The following is a 12,647-nucleotide window of genomic DNA, read 5'->3' as shown; positions in this document are numbered from 1 at the left end:
CGTGAGGCCTGGGCGACGTGGAGAGCGGTGCTTGACGGTCGGAGGAGAGAGCCACGGGGAGCCACGGGCGGGAGATGCGCAGAGTCGATATATGAATGCGCCCGTTTGGGGGTTGTCGGCGGGTGGTGGAGAAGAGGTCGGCTTGGGGCGTGGGCGACGGGTAGTGAAGAAGAAGAAGAGACAGGGCGCCGGTCAGCAGCAGCAGTCGCCCAGGTGTCCAGGCCAAAACGGCGGCAGGCAGGGGCGAGGGGCGGAAGAGGGAAAGCGCCGTGGGCTGCGAGTCGCCAACGTGTGCTCCCTGCAGGAGAACCAACTGCCCACCACTAGTGCCAGTGTCCAGGACGGGGAAAGCCAGGGTTTCGCGCGGCGGGCCTCTGCATTCGATAGTCGCAAAATAGAACGGCGCTTGCTGCAGAGGGAAGTAGTTCGCTATTGACGTCGCGGGTGGGTACGGTGTGAAGGTTATGTGACAGGAGACAGCAAGACTTCAGAGGCTGCGACGACGAAAAGGCGAAGCGGACATTGTGTCTCCATCAGCAGCAGATTGCGCATGCCGCCACGGTGCGCCTGTGGATTAATTTGCATCTGGCCGCGAGGCCCTGGTCGTGCAGACGGCTGTGAGCTCAAACCGCACTAGCCAAGGGTAATATATCAATACCCCGGCTGTGCTACCGTATAGCCCAAGACATGGAGTATCCCTTGCCTACGACACGGCGACTGAACCCTCAATTTCGAGGAATTTGGAGGCGGCCGCCTGCGCAGTGTTGATGTCCATCTCCAGCGCCTTGCTCCCCACCGTTCGATGCGCACGCTGCTGAGGAAGGAACGGCCATCAGGCGGCCAATAAGAGAAGGCGCAGCCCTTGCCCTTGCCGAGCCCTTCATTTCGGCATGACACGGGTCCCGCTCGCATGCGAATGATGATGATCGCTCACCACGCCGCCTCATGCTGCACCCAACCCCGTGGACATGCTTTGATTGTTCGCTCAGAAGCAATATCGCGGCACCTTCCTGGGCCCTGCACACTGTGATTCCAACGTCTCTACCGGCTGACTGTAGGAAACTGCAGGGCTGCGTATCGCCTGCAGCCACCCAATTCCTTCGCTGAGCAAGCCATTTTGCCGGTCTGTGTCCACAGTCATTCCGAAGTGCGACCAACTACTACCGTACCACGCTATCGTTTTTTGACAGCCATGTGCGCTTTGCCTGCATCGTCCAGGACTGTCCTCTTGACGACTCGCCAAAGTTCGTCCTAGGGCAGACGGCTGGTTTCGACTTCTGCTCGCCGCCTCCACGCCTGCGCCCCAGCGAACGACATGAACTTTACAGCGCCCTAGGTTCGAGGTAGCCCCTGTCCGTGGCTAGCCTTCACTTGGACTGCAGCCTCGACGTCGGCTCCTGGTACCGGTACTTTCTGACTGGACTGTCCTTCATCTCTCAAGTCAGCATGGCCTTGACTGACGCCATTTCATCAGCGCCTCAGATGCGCATTCCGTGCTCTAACGTTTCATATCTCTCGGTCTGCGACTATGAACGCCTGCCACAGCTATATTTGGTTGTCTGTCGACGTTCTACAAACATTCCACCTGGCGGGTGCCGAGGCTCGCCTTGTCATCGGGTCATCGGGTACTGTGACTCGTTTCAAGCTCCTGCGTAGCACTGTACGAGGAAGGTGTGAATCCAACCCACAGGTCTGAGCCGATCCAATGGTCCAGCCAATGCACCGCGGCATCGGGCTGTCTCCTCGTTTCCTGGGATTCCCCTTTCTGTCGCTTGGCTTTACCATTTGGTCGAGGCCAACATACCCGTAATTCAAAGCATCGTAAGGAGACTTCCGCCGCCACGGTTAAACATGTCGACGGCTGATCTTTTAGATCTGAACAGCATGCACGCGCTTTGCTGTGCTGTGCTGTGCTGTGCTGGGTGACATTCCAACACCGTGAGACCACCCTTGCCGGCATGCGCTTGAACGTTTCGAAACCATTCCTGCCGACTAGAAGAAGAACATTGCTTAACGATCTGAACATATAGCCCCAGGCCCCGCCTCTGCATTGGGCACGGTTGCGATCGTCATTTTCATGCTATATTTCTGGTCCTATACTCTATGCAGGCTTCAACTGCTCCGGAGTACACAAGGCTGAGGCTGAGGCTGCATTTCACCTTATGTTCGGCTTCCACTGTTGTTTCCTGTCAGATCCACATGCCGCAGCCTCTCGCAGGGTCGTTGTTTATGGATCTTGTCTCCCGAAACGCGTTCTGTGTCGCTTCCACGAGGATCGGTGGGGCATGACGGCACGCATGAACCTAGAATCTTCATCTCCACTTTGGTGGCCAAGCACTCTTGTAAACTGGGCATTACCGACTTCCAGAAGCCACCCATTGGACTTCTGTATATGGTTTGCACGATATGTGTCTCCGTCTGCTGTTTGTGGAGTGCCACTGGGGATGAAGAGACAGCACGTAAACCTTGACATCGTGTTGAGGCATACAAACAGTACATGTTACGTGTACAACGAGGAGAGGTGTCTCATGACGTGGCAATCGTTGCAAGTTACCGAAGATCTACGAGAAGAGTTTGCTCGCCTTCTGCGAGCCCTTCACCAACAACTGCTGCATTAACACTCGTCATAGTCCGTCCATTCGCTGCTCTTCCCAACATGCAGAGTACCCACAGCCAGACCCAGCAAGCCAGCATCCTCAGGACGACGACGCGTCCTTCTTCGCCACAACATACAGCGTCATAGTCCCACTGTAGCCATCCCCAGTCACTACACTCGACGCCCCTTCCTGAGTGAATATGCCCGCAGACATGGAGTCGCGGCTTCACACGCCAAAGTTCCCGCTGAAGATGAGCACAGCCCTGCAAGTAAGATGGGTTCGCGGATGACGAGTCGAGGTGGCCTTTGGCAGGGCCATGCGTGACGAGTATGTCCGTCGCCTCCGGGACAGTGTTTGACCATATGTCTTTTGCTTGGTATTGGAACGCCCAGTTGCCGTATTTCGGCGTCATGGGACTTCCATAGACCTTGACGTCCCTGTCCCGAACGTTGAGCACCCTCAGCTCGTTCTCGAGGTATACTACACTTCCCCATCTGAGATCTCGCAGTCTGCGTTCATCATTCTCTCGGCTTGCAAGTCGTGGGTTGCGGCGAAAGAAGGACTGATCGAGAAGCAAATCGTGGTTCCCTGCTATCACAACCTTGTGTTGGTGTGGCAGACTGTTCAACCAGTCGAGCTGTAACTGCAGCTCTTCGAATGTGCCGTTGACTGTCAAATCGCCGGCATGGATCAAGATGTCGCCGTTCGGTACATGCGGCTGCTCGTTGTGCGTATCGGAGATGCAGATAACCCTAACCGGGATCGTAGAAGCGGACTTCGATGTTGTGGTCGCGGGCTGTGGTATTGTCGAAAGCGGTCGGTGAGCATATAACCACTGTGCGATGAAGAGTATTGGATCCTGCTGTATACGCTGCCATGCTGATGGCAGCGCGGGCGCGAACATGTTGGACTTGCCAAACGTAGACCTTGTATATGTGGTTGTCATGTTGTGATGTAATGTGTAGTTCAAGTCGCTACGGAAGTTCGTTCATGTAAGCAGCTAGACGCATTTTCTGGGCAGCAACAGAATGGATAAAGCCACATGTGATGGTCGTGGTTATGTCGAATTGGGGATGGAGATTTCATGATTGACAAAGATCTTTGGTACCAGCATCCATGGATTGGTTCAGCAAAACATGACAAACGAGAAAATCCGCACCAGAACCATCCGAATCAATGTTCCCACTTCTCCGCCATCGGCACTATAGCCACAGCAGTCGCATAGTCTCCATCATGGCTGATACTAATCTCGCACAGCTGCCCATCGATCTCGCTCATATCGATCAGTCCAATTTTGCCGTCAGGCTTCACCCAGGTTGGCTCGAAATCCTCGTAGACCATATCTAAGATCAAGCCCTGGGGCCGAAGCGATTGGTGCTTACTGCGATCAACCGCGGTAACAGGGAGGATCATGATATGCTTAAACCCTCTTTGAACGATGTCGAGGTGTTGAATTGCTTTGCGGCAAGCTTCTTTCGCTGCGAACCTTGTATCACGTAAGCTTGTAGTCGAGAGATTAAGCTGATGTGAATACTCACCTGCCAGCGAGAAATTTGGAAATTACATCTGCCTTCTCCAATACGGATTCTTCGGGCCCAAAGCGATGCCAAAAGTAGTGGCGCTCGTGCTCGGTAAACACTCGCTTCAGGTAGTGACGCAGAGGGCGCAGAGGCTCGCTCTCGCTACCAGTACGGGGCGTGATGATGGATCGTACTCTTGGGACATTGCAAATATCGGTGCCCACGCGGAAGGGGAACGGAAAGGGTCGCGGTGGCATGAGATGTTAGATAGCAGCTGTCCGGACTGGGGAGCGTGTATACGCCAAGATGGGCTTGGCAGTCAACACAATGTTGTCACGTAGAAAAGCGCAAAAAGTAAGGTTTCAGCCAGAGAGAACTACTGCCCTCCATGCGCAAAAAGATCGACGTTGGCCAGATTCGAACTGACGCTCCCGAAGGAACAAGATTTCTAGTCTTGCGCGATAACCACTCCGCCACAACGCCCCCGTTTTTGCTGCTATTGCTGCTTCGATGAAAGACGGTGGATTCAAACATAATATATACCAGCTATCTACGGTTCGGACTATGCGTAGATGTGGTGGGGTGCCACCCAGAAGCCTGGTGTCTCCACACCTCCACCCAGACACTCGTAATCCCGAACAACCCCGCCCGCTTACCGTTCTTTGCAGACTGAGAGCTCAATCCTGCTCGAGCCAAGTCATCATAGTTGACGTTGACACCGTCATGGGCGGCAAAAGGCCCGATGTCAAAAAGTTTCGATTGTTCGCCTGATCCCGCGAAGAGCCGCAACGTTGCGTTTCGGACATGAAGATGAGGCGGGAACAGAGAAACTCCCCGCAGCCACCGGATTCCGACGACCAATAATCCTCATACCGCCACGCGTTCCATAGCTTTGATTCGCTTGCGCACCCATTACTACCCGACGCGGAGTACGGTCAACGGCCAGAAGTCTGCTACACGTCAGTCTTGGTACTCGACGAAAACGGCCCAAACCCAATTCAATGATTGTGTAGGTAAGGGGTCCTGGTGCGTGCGACACCTAATCTGGGATCATGGTGGTTGTGCATGGCTGTATGCTTCAAGCTACGGTTGGCTCGCCTTTGTGGAAGTCCGGCCTTGGAACAAAGAGCTAGGGTGCCAGGGCTGATGTGCATGCGGCCATATTCTGGTGAGACGATGCTGATGGGCTGTGGTGTTATGCGGTGATGTTCAAATGTGCTTGGTCTCCTCGGTGATTATTCTCCTACGAGCTCCTTCCATCAACTGCACCGTTCAGAAGTGCAGCTACGCCTGCGGAACCAGGACCAATGCAGCCACAAACCTCTCCACGCCTACCCGGCGTCCCCATCCTAAAACTAGACTCCAGCGGGCCGGAGTACTCTCGCTGGCGACGCAGTCTCCAGTTCGCGCTGGAATCGAAAGATACTTGGAAATACTGCAATGGCGCTCTACCCATGCCTATGCCAAAGGCACGGCCAGTTCCAGACATCTCCTCAGAGGAAACGAAAGACGTAGAGCCGAGCCTGCTCGAGGAGCGAAGAGCATGGGTTCGACAAGATCGCGAGGTCAAGCTGGACATGTTTCTTTCCGTGGCAGAAGAAGTGATGCAGGAAGTCTTCGAAGTCGGGCCACCCCTACCTCCCATCAACCACACTTCGCAAGAAATGCTGCAAGCATTGGACGATAATTTCGGTGTCTTCAGCTTTTCTGGATACCACCACGCATTCTGCCACTTCCTGAACCTGCACATCGACCAGTACGCAAGCATCCAGGACTTCAACACTGAATTCACAACGGTACTAGAAGATCTGATCGACTACGGCCATCCACTCTCCAACACACAAGCATGCAGCGCGTACCTCTCCAAGCTGCGATGTACGCAGAACCCGGGGGTAGCGAAGAAGTTGGAGGAGTTGGACACACTGTCAACAGAACCGGACATCCACGACCTCATGCAAGAGTCACTTTCGTGGCCATGTATCCGCCCACTAGCGACGAAGTCCTCTCAGGTATTTCAGGTGCAACCGGTGTCAGAGGAGTGCCGTACGGATAACGGAAGTCACTCCCATGGCGACCCACCTGGTCTCTCAGACACCTCCACCGTATCGTCCGAAGGTTCCCGTTCAAGGCAGCTATCCATAAAAGTCAACCACCCGCAGTGGGCGGTTACGCGCGCTTCTGATAACGTCGACCCGCAGGACCTGCGTGAAGCAATCGAGAAACTACTCACCACGGGCGAAGCAGATCCTTCCAGTCTGAGTTACGATGCGTCAGCGATATCAGCATGCGCAACACCGGATTGGTTGAAGGCACAAGAGAGGGCATTCTCCAAGCCACTTCCGATAGCAGAGTCACCGGCCCCTACTGAGTCACATACTCTACGAAAGACCGCCTCCGAGTCGCGCGCGCGATCCGCTTCACCACGGCTCCTGTCTCCACTGTCCAGAACCGTGTCGCAAACAAGTCTGACTGTACCAACCATGACGACGCGTCCACACTCCGCAGACACATCAGCCAGGTCATCCCAACACGTTCAGCGACAACCCAGGCCACCAATGTCAGTGTGGAGAGCACCAACATATCCGCCACCAGCACTGTCTGACCACCCGGCTTTCCGAGACAATCCCTTTCTACCCAAAGAGCGTGCGCAATCAGATTCCCTCCTTGTGGACGCGAGTAGACCTGAGCCTAGACCCGACGACTATGAACCACCTCATTCAGCACCACTACCGCACCCATACCAGTACTCGGCTTACTCGTCAAACAGCAGTAGCGCGATAAGCTTGCCCATCCAAGGAACGAATGAGTCGTCATGGAGCTACGGTAGCAACAACAGCGATGACATAGAAGAACACATACTATCGCCCGTCGCATCTTCCATGCTTCTCCCACCCATGGAGGATAGGTTCGTTACGATACAGCGAAACAATGCCCCTCTCCCACCTCTACCCATAGACACGAACGTCCTACAATGGCGCACTCCAACTTTCGACGATCTTGTCCCGCCGCCACCCCCGAAAAAGAGCCGTCTGCGCAAAACGTCTTCGACTCTCGACATGTTGAAGCGGCTCAGTGGAGACAGTCTCCTGGAATCGAGTGACGAGGTACGGGAACGTGAGGAGAAGAAGCGTCGGGAAAAGGAGAGAAAGGGGAAAAGCTGGAGTATTGGCAGTATTGCGAGGTTTACGCATAGCAAAGGGGTTAAATAGACGCATTAGTTTGCGATAATGATGACTATGGTGCGTATGATGAGAAAATTGAAGATGTGCCGGACGGCTACTGTTCGTCTCACTGCTTGTATGGGTGTTTATTCCTTTGTCGTCAGGTGGACCGCTGGAGCTGTATACCCTATGTGTTGATTTGAACATATCATTCTTTTGTCTGCTATCATGTATGCCACACCGAGTCTCATGAATGTGACTGTCCAGAGACCCTTTATTCGTTGTGTCTGCCGAAGCGATGTATTTGTACAGTCTTTTAAGTGTTAGACCAGAGGGGGGAAATGGCATCACATCCGGATGTTCAATAGCGGACTTTAATAGTCTAGATGAGGGGAGGACTGGTCTATGATAGATTCTCCATCCCAACAGTACGGCTTGGTCGCCGTCTCGTATAATCGTAACACATTAGAGCTTCGGCCAGTCGTGGCTAGCAAGACTCCTGAAAACCTCTACAAGGTGCTATGCCTCCACCCTACTGTGTCTCCCTCACAACCTTGTCGACAGCCTTCGCAAAGTAGTCGACGTTGTGTGTGTTCAGGCCAGCCATGGAGATACGACCGTTCTTGGTCATGTACACATGGGAGTCTTCCCGGATCTTCAGAACCTGCTGCTCTGTCAAGCCGGTGAAGCTGAACATGCCAATCTGCTCTGTGATGTGGTTCCATGTGCCGGGTGTGCCCATGTCCTCGAGCTTGCTACGAAGCGCCTTGCGCATCTCCTTTATACGACCAGACATTGTGCGGAGGTTGTCTTCCCATTCAGCGAAGAGCTGGGGGTCGTTGAGGACGGTCGAGGCGATGCGGGCACCGTAGGCAGGAGGATTCGAGATCTCGGAGCGCTGGAGGATGGCGAGCTGTGAGGCGATGCGCTTGATGGTGGACTCGGCATCGGATGAGGGCGAGGTGACGAAGTGGAAGCAGCCTGCTCGCTCGCCGTACAGACCAAAGTTCTTTGCGTAGGACTGGGCAATGCAGAGCTCGAAGCCCTGCTCGACAAAGTAGCGGATCGCCCAGCCGTCAGTTGCAAGGTCACCGGAAGCAAAGCCCTGGTATGCGGTGTCGAAGAAAGGGAAGTGCTTCTTTGACTTGATCACCTCGGCAATCTTCTTCCACTGCTCTTGTGTAGCGTCGACACCGGTGGGGTTGTGAGCACACGCGTGCAGTACGATGATGCTGCCCTCTGCCGCATCTTGCAGGGCACCGATCATGCCATCGAAGTCGAGGCCCTTGGTCTTCTTGGAGAAGTAGGGGTATGTCTTGTATTCGAGGCCGACGTTGGAGAAGATCTGGAAGTGGTTGGCCCATGTCGGGTCGGAGAAGTAGGCGGTCCGCTGGCTCTGGGTCTTGTAGAACTTGGCGAGGAAGAGGGCGCCCAAGTGGACGGCGCCGGTGCCAGAGATAGTCTGCAAGCTGGTGACCTGTGTGGTGTGAGCTCAAGTCATGACGTGATGGAGGGGCGTCCTCACCCGCTTCTCCTTGATGGCGGGGCTGTCACCACCGAGCACGAGCTTCTGGGAGGCGGTTGTGAACTCGGCGAGACCGGCGATGGGGAGGTACTCGTGGTTGAGGTTGGGGTCGTCGCGCAGTCTGTCGTCGGCCTGTGGACGTGTAGTGTTAGCCTGTGTTGTGTGGACACGAGGAAGGCGCGATGGCGTACCTTCTTGACGACGGGCAGAATCCAGGGCTTTGCATTGTCGTCGCGGTAGGCGCCAATGCCCAGGTCGACCTTGTTGGGGTCCTCGTCGCGACGGAAGGCAGCCATGAGGCCGAAGAGCGGGTCTTCGGGCGCCTGGGGGACGACATTCGCGTCGAAAGCGGTGGCAGCCATGGGTTCGATGTGGGAGGAGATCTGGGAGAGGCGTGTCTTGGACGAGGTCTGGGGAGGGGTGGAGGAGGAGGTGCGTGAGTCTGGCATGATTACGGCGTAGGAGCGCTCCCACGTTTACGTTTCACCGCTGCCGCTGCCGCTGCCTAGGAAAGGGAAGCCGCGTCCGCCCACGCTAAACCCCGCAGTTTGCTTTTGGAGACGAGATGCGGAGAACCGGGAGGGCCGGCGCGAGACGATGAGCAAGAGATGCAGACATGGCGACGGCTCTCGGCCAGCTCGTTATATAGAGTTGACGCTCGGAAGGTCTGCCGCAGCGTCGTGTGAGCAGGCAAGCCGAGGCACAAGTTGCCGCGCCATCATGTCAGCCAGACAGGCCGTCTCACATGCAGGGCATCACCACGACCATAAATTTCTTGCGATGAACCGTTGTGGGTCTGCGTTGCACTTGGTTCATGTCTGCCCACCCCACATGGGCTGATTTTCCTGCTTCTGGGAATCTGGTCCACTCAGAGCGCAGCGGATACTAACGGCGAGGCCGCGATTGATTCACATGTAGACTGTCTACTAACAACACCAGCCTGTCTTCCTGCACGCTTCAGATGAACAAGTCCCACAAGACAAGTGTCGTGCAGAAGACACTTGTCGCCCAGAACAGCTTCTGCGCCGTGCTGCCCCGCTCCGTCGCACGCTTGAGCTCCTTGTTCCCGCTCCCTACATTCTCCGTCGTGTTGAACGAGTCTTCGATGAGCTGGTCAATGTGCGCCGCCTGCATGCTGAGGTTGGACGCGAGCGTCGACTGTAGTTCCGAGATCTCGGTGAGGGACTTTTCGGTTGCGCTGGCTGTGTCAGTAGTTGTTCATCATGCGCACGTTCGAGTACGTACCGAACTTTGTCGAGTTGGTCCTCATACTGCTTGAGCATGTCCTGATTCTCCTGCGCAAATAGCTGGAGCTGCTCGGGGTCGAGCTGATTCTCGATCACCGCGCTCGACTCGTCGGGGTTGTACGTCGGCTTCGCGCGATAGCCTGAAGACTCGTTGCCTGCACTGCTGCCATTCATGCCGCTGTAGTCGCTGCTCGTTGGTCCCGTAGTCCTCGTCTTGTACAGCACGCTCTTGCTCTTCTCCACCTCGCGCATGAGCCGTATCTCCATCATGTCGCTCTGGAATTGGCCGCACTGCTCCAGCTGCTTCTGCAGCGACCATATTATGCCCTCTCGATGCGCCTTGATCGTATTTGCCTTCGCCTCCTGGATCTCCTCCTCGACGCTCTTTGCTGTGATTGCCCCGCCTGCTGCCCATCGTCCAAGCGCACCTAGGCCCTGCTTTGCGCGCTTCTTCAAAGCAACCTGCGTCTGCGTTTCCTGCCGTGTCTGCTCAGCAATGCCTAGTCTTTTGATGGCATCGTTCAGCCCGTGTATCGATTCTTTCGCTTGGGCGTCAATCTCGTTGCGCTGCGTGTCGCTGAGGTACTTTGCATCTTTGTCTGCCGACGTCGCGGAGCCGTTGGTTCGCGTGTACTGCTTCCGGCGGGGAGGATGCGCCGTCGAGAGATAACTTTGCCGTATCGACTTCAGGTCCGTGTGGAGCTTCGCAATGTGACCTCGCTGCGACAGTTAGCTTCCACCTCCCCTCGAGTCCAGGCGCGCAACGTGGCCTACAATGCGGTATGCCTCCTTCACAAAATCATCTAGGGCCTCGACACGGAATACATGAGGCTCGATCGGGCGCGCATCGTGTTTGGCGAGTATCTGGTTGAATACTGGTGTGATGTCCATTGTGTTGGAGTGCGTCTGGGCAGCCAACTTGCTCATGTGAAATGACGATGCTCCCCGCGGGAGTGCCATGCTGGTCTTTCGCTTCCGGGCCAATGACGCACCATCGCCCTACAAGGTACTGTCTCCTCCACTACACCGGGCTCGCTCTTTGTCTTCTGAGCATGTGTTCTGAGCACCTTCAAAGGTGCATACGTCCTCCCGCAGGAACGCGGAAGTCAGAACAGGTGAATCTTCGAACGTTACAACACAACAAAGCCCCTGATCAAGAAATGAAAGAACAAGGCTTGCTTCTGGTTATATTTTACATCTCTTTCCCTGGAGTTTTCTAATTGCTAAATTATAGAGTGAATTGGGGACAACAAATGCTGTTGTTCTAGTACCTACTTCTGGCTCTTGCATTCTGACCATAGTGTGTCCTACTGTTGACAGACGGGCAATGATGTCCTACTTCCACATCTCTTGCGGATATGTCTGACCATGATCATCTGCCACTCGTCTTTGCCTTTGTCGGTTTCTATATGGCGTGCTACCCACGGGAACCTCCAACGCTCGTTTCGCAAACGTCGCTTTGTCCTTAATCTAGTCCCTCATTACATGGCTCAGCTATTGGTAGTTACCTTAGTATGTAGCTCAGCTGCTGGTAGTACAACCCAACAGCTGCGCGTAAGCTTATACTGAGACCTGCCCAATTGCACCTTCAGCCGCAAGATCTCCTTGCTGAACCTCGAGAACCCGCTAGCTCTTCTTCGTACAGCCCCAAATAACTTGCTCATCTTGCTCGTCTTGCGACCTACGAACGGACCCAAACCCGATTTTTCGCCTTCCAGTCACTTTCTCGTACGCATCTGGCCCGTCGCCCCTGCCGGTAGCGGCCCCGAATTGCGCCATAGCGAACGCTCCTGCCAGTATATATAACTCAAAAATCTCTTCCAATACCTTTTCCTTCTCGTCATCGCACTCACAAAAGTATCAACTCTTCAACTCACGCAGCCCCTCAACTCACTCTGCTACCAAGTTTCCACCTCTTACCAAAGCCACATACCCTCAAGATGCGCTCTTCCTACACCCTCGCAATGGTCTTTGCCGCTGTTGCCGTAGCTGCTCCCGCCAGCCTTGCTGTCCGCGGCGATGAAGGCTGTATCCCGGTCTCTTACACCATCTCCGACTACAAGCTCGTCACCTCTGCTACTTCCGGTAGCGTTGACTTCACCTTCAAGTCTTCCTTCTCCGGAGGCGGCAACGACGACCCCGTCCAGAACGGCGTTCACTGCGGCGGTTCCGGTGCATCTGTCCCCAACAACAACGAGTGCCAGGTCGCTGACCGCCGTCTTCTCTTCGATCTCCGTGGACCTCAAGATCAGGCCTACTACCAGATCAGCCACTCCTGGACCTGCTCAGGGTGAGTCCACTACTACATTCCTTCACATACGACCACTAACAGTAGACCAGCAACCAGTGGATCTCAGGTACCGCAGTCAAGATCGACCCGCTTAACTGCCACACTGAAGGCGACAAGCGCGTCTGCACTGGTGGACCCCAGACCTTCGTACCCCAGAACGTGCGTAAGATCTGCAACTCGCCTCAGTGCTAGATGGCTTGAGCTAGCATGTCAAACCCGTGGGATTGTCTTTGGTGGCTTCCTTTGATTGATGTAGTGTTGGCGGGAAGGGTATGGATGACTTTGGCTTCTCACGGGGGTGTTTTGG

General features: G+C 55.0%; 5 protein-coding genes and 1 non-coding gene across 6 annotated transcripts; 2 read left to right on the top strand and 4 right to left on the bottom strand.

The window, feature by feature from the left end:
* Nucleotides 1-2,561: 2,561 nt before the first annotated feature.
* J4E92_005672 (uncharacterized protein) lies at nt 2,562-3,543 on the bottom strand (the record flags this gene model as incomplete). The annotated part of the gene is made up of 2 exons (XM_051497050.1): nt 2,562-2,609; nt 2,734-3,543. The coding sequence occupies 2 exons, from the start codon at nt 3,541-3,543 to the stop codon at nt 2,562-2,564; spliced, it is 858 nt and encodes a 285-aa protein (XP_051352710.1).
* Nucleotides 3,544-4,519: 976 nt separating this feature from the next.
* On the bottom strand, nt 4,520-4,600 carry J4E92_005671. The gene has a single exon. It is a non-coding gene; the product is annotated as a tRNA-Ser (tRNA).
* Nucleotides 4,601-5,424: 824 nt separating this feature from the next.
* J4E92_005670 (uncharacterized protein) lies at nt 5,425-7,326 on the top strand (the record flags this gene model as incomplete). The annotated part of the gene is made up of 1 exon (XM_051497049.1): nt 5,425-7,326. The coding sequence occupies one exon, from the start codon at nt 5,425-5,427 to the stop codon at nt 7,324-7,326; it is 1,902 nt and encodes a 633-aa protein (XP_051352709.1).
* Nucleotides 7,327-7,810: 484 nt separating this feature from the next.
* Nucleotides 7,811-9,252, bottom strand: J4E92_005669 (uncharacterized protein; the record flags this gene model as incomplete). Its single annotated transcript, XM_051497048.1, has 3 exons — nt 7,811-8,755; nt 8,804-8,935; nt 8,995-9,252. The coding sequence occupies 3 exons, from the start codon at nt 9,250-9,252 to the stop codon at nt 7,811-7,813; spliced, it is 1,335 nt and encodes a 444-aa protein (XP_051352708.1).
* Nucleotides 9,253-9,760: 508 nt separating this feature from the next.
* J4E92_005668 (uncharacterized protein) lies at nt 9,761-10,941 on the bottom strand (the record flags this gene model as incomplete). The annotated part of the gene is made up of 3 exons (XM_051497047.1): nt 9,761-10,001; nt 10,049-10,770; nt 10,825-10,941. The coding sequence occupies 3 exons, from the start codon at nt 10,939-10,941 to the stop codon at nt 9,761-9,763; spliced, it is 1,080 nt and encodes a 359-aa protein (XP_051352707.1).
* Nucleotides 10,942-11,990: 1,049 nt separating this feature from the next.
* On the top strand, nt 11,991-12,532 carry J4E92_005667 (uncharacterized protein; the record flags this gene model as incomplete). The annotated part of the gene is made up of 2 exons (XM_051497046.1): nt 11,991-12,340; nt 12,391-12,532. The coding sequence occupies 2 exons, from the start codon at nt 11,991-11,993 to the stop codon at nt 12,530-12,532; spliced, it is 492 nt and encodes a 163-aa protein (XP_051352706.1).
* Nucleotides 12,533-12,647: the final 115 nt, after the last annotated feature.

The sequence above is a fragment of the Alternaria infectoria genome, assembly GCF_024043175.1.
Source record: "Alternaria infectoria strain BMP 0036 chromosome Unknown scaffold_8, whole genome shotgun sequence".
Taxonomy (NCBI): Eukaryota; Fungi; Ascomycota; class Dothideomycetes; order Pleosporales; family Pleosporaceae; genus Alternaria; species Alternaria infectoria.
The sequence above is the reverse complement of the archived record's forward strand: the minus strand, read 5'-3'. Positions and strand labels throughout refer to the sequence as shown.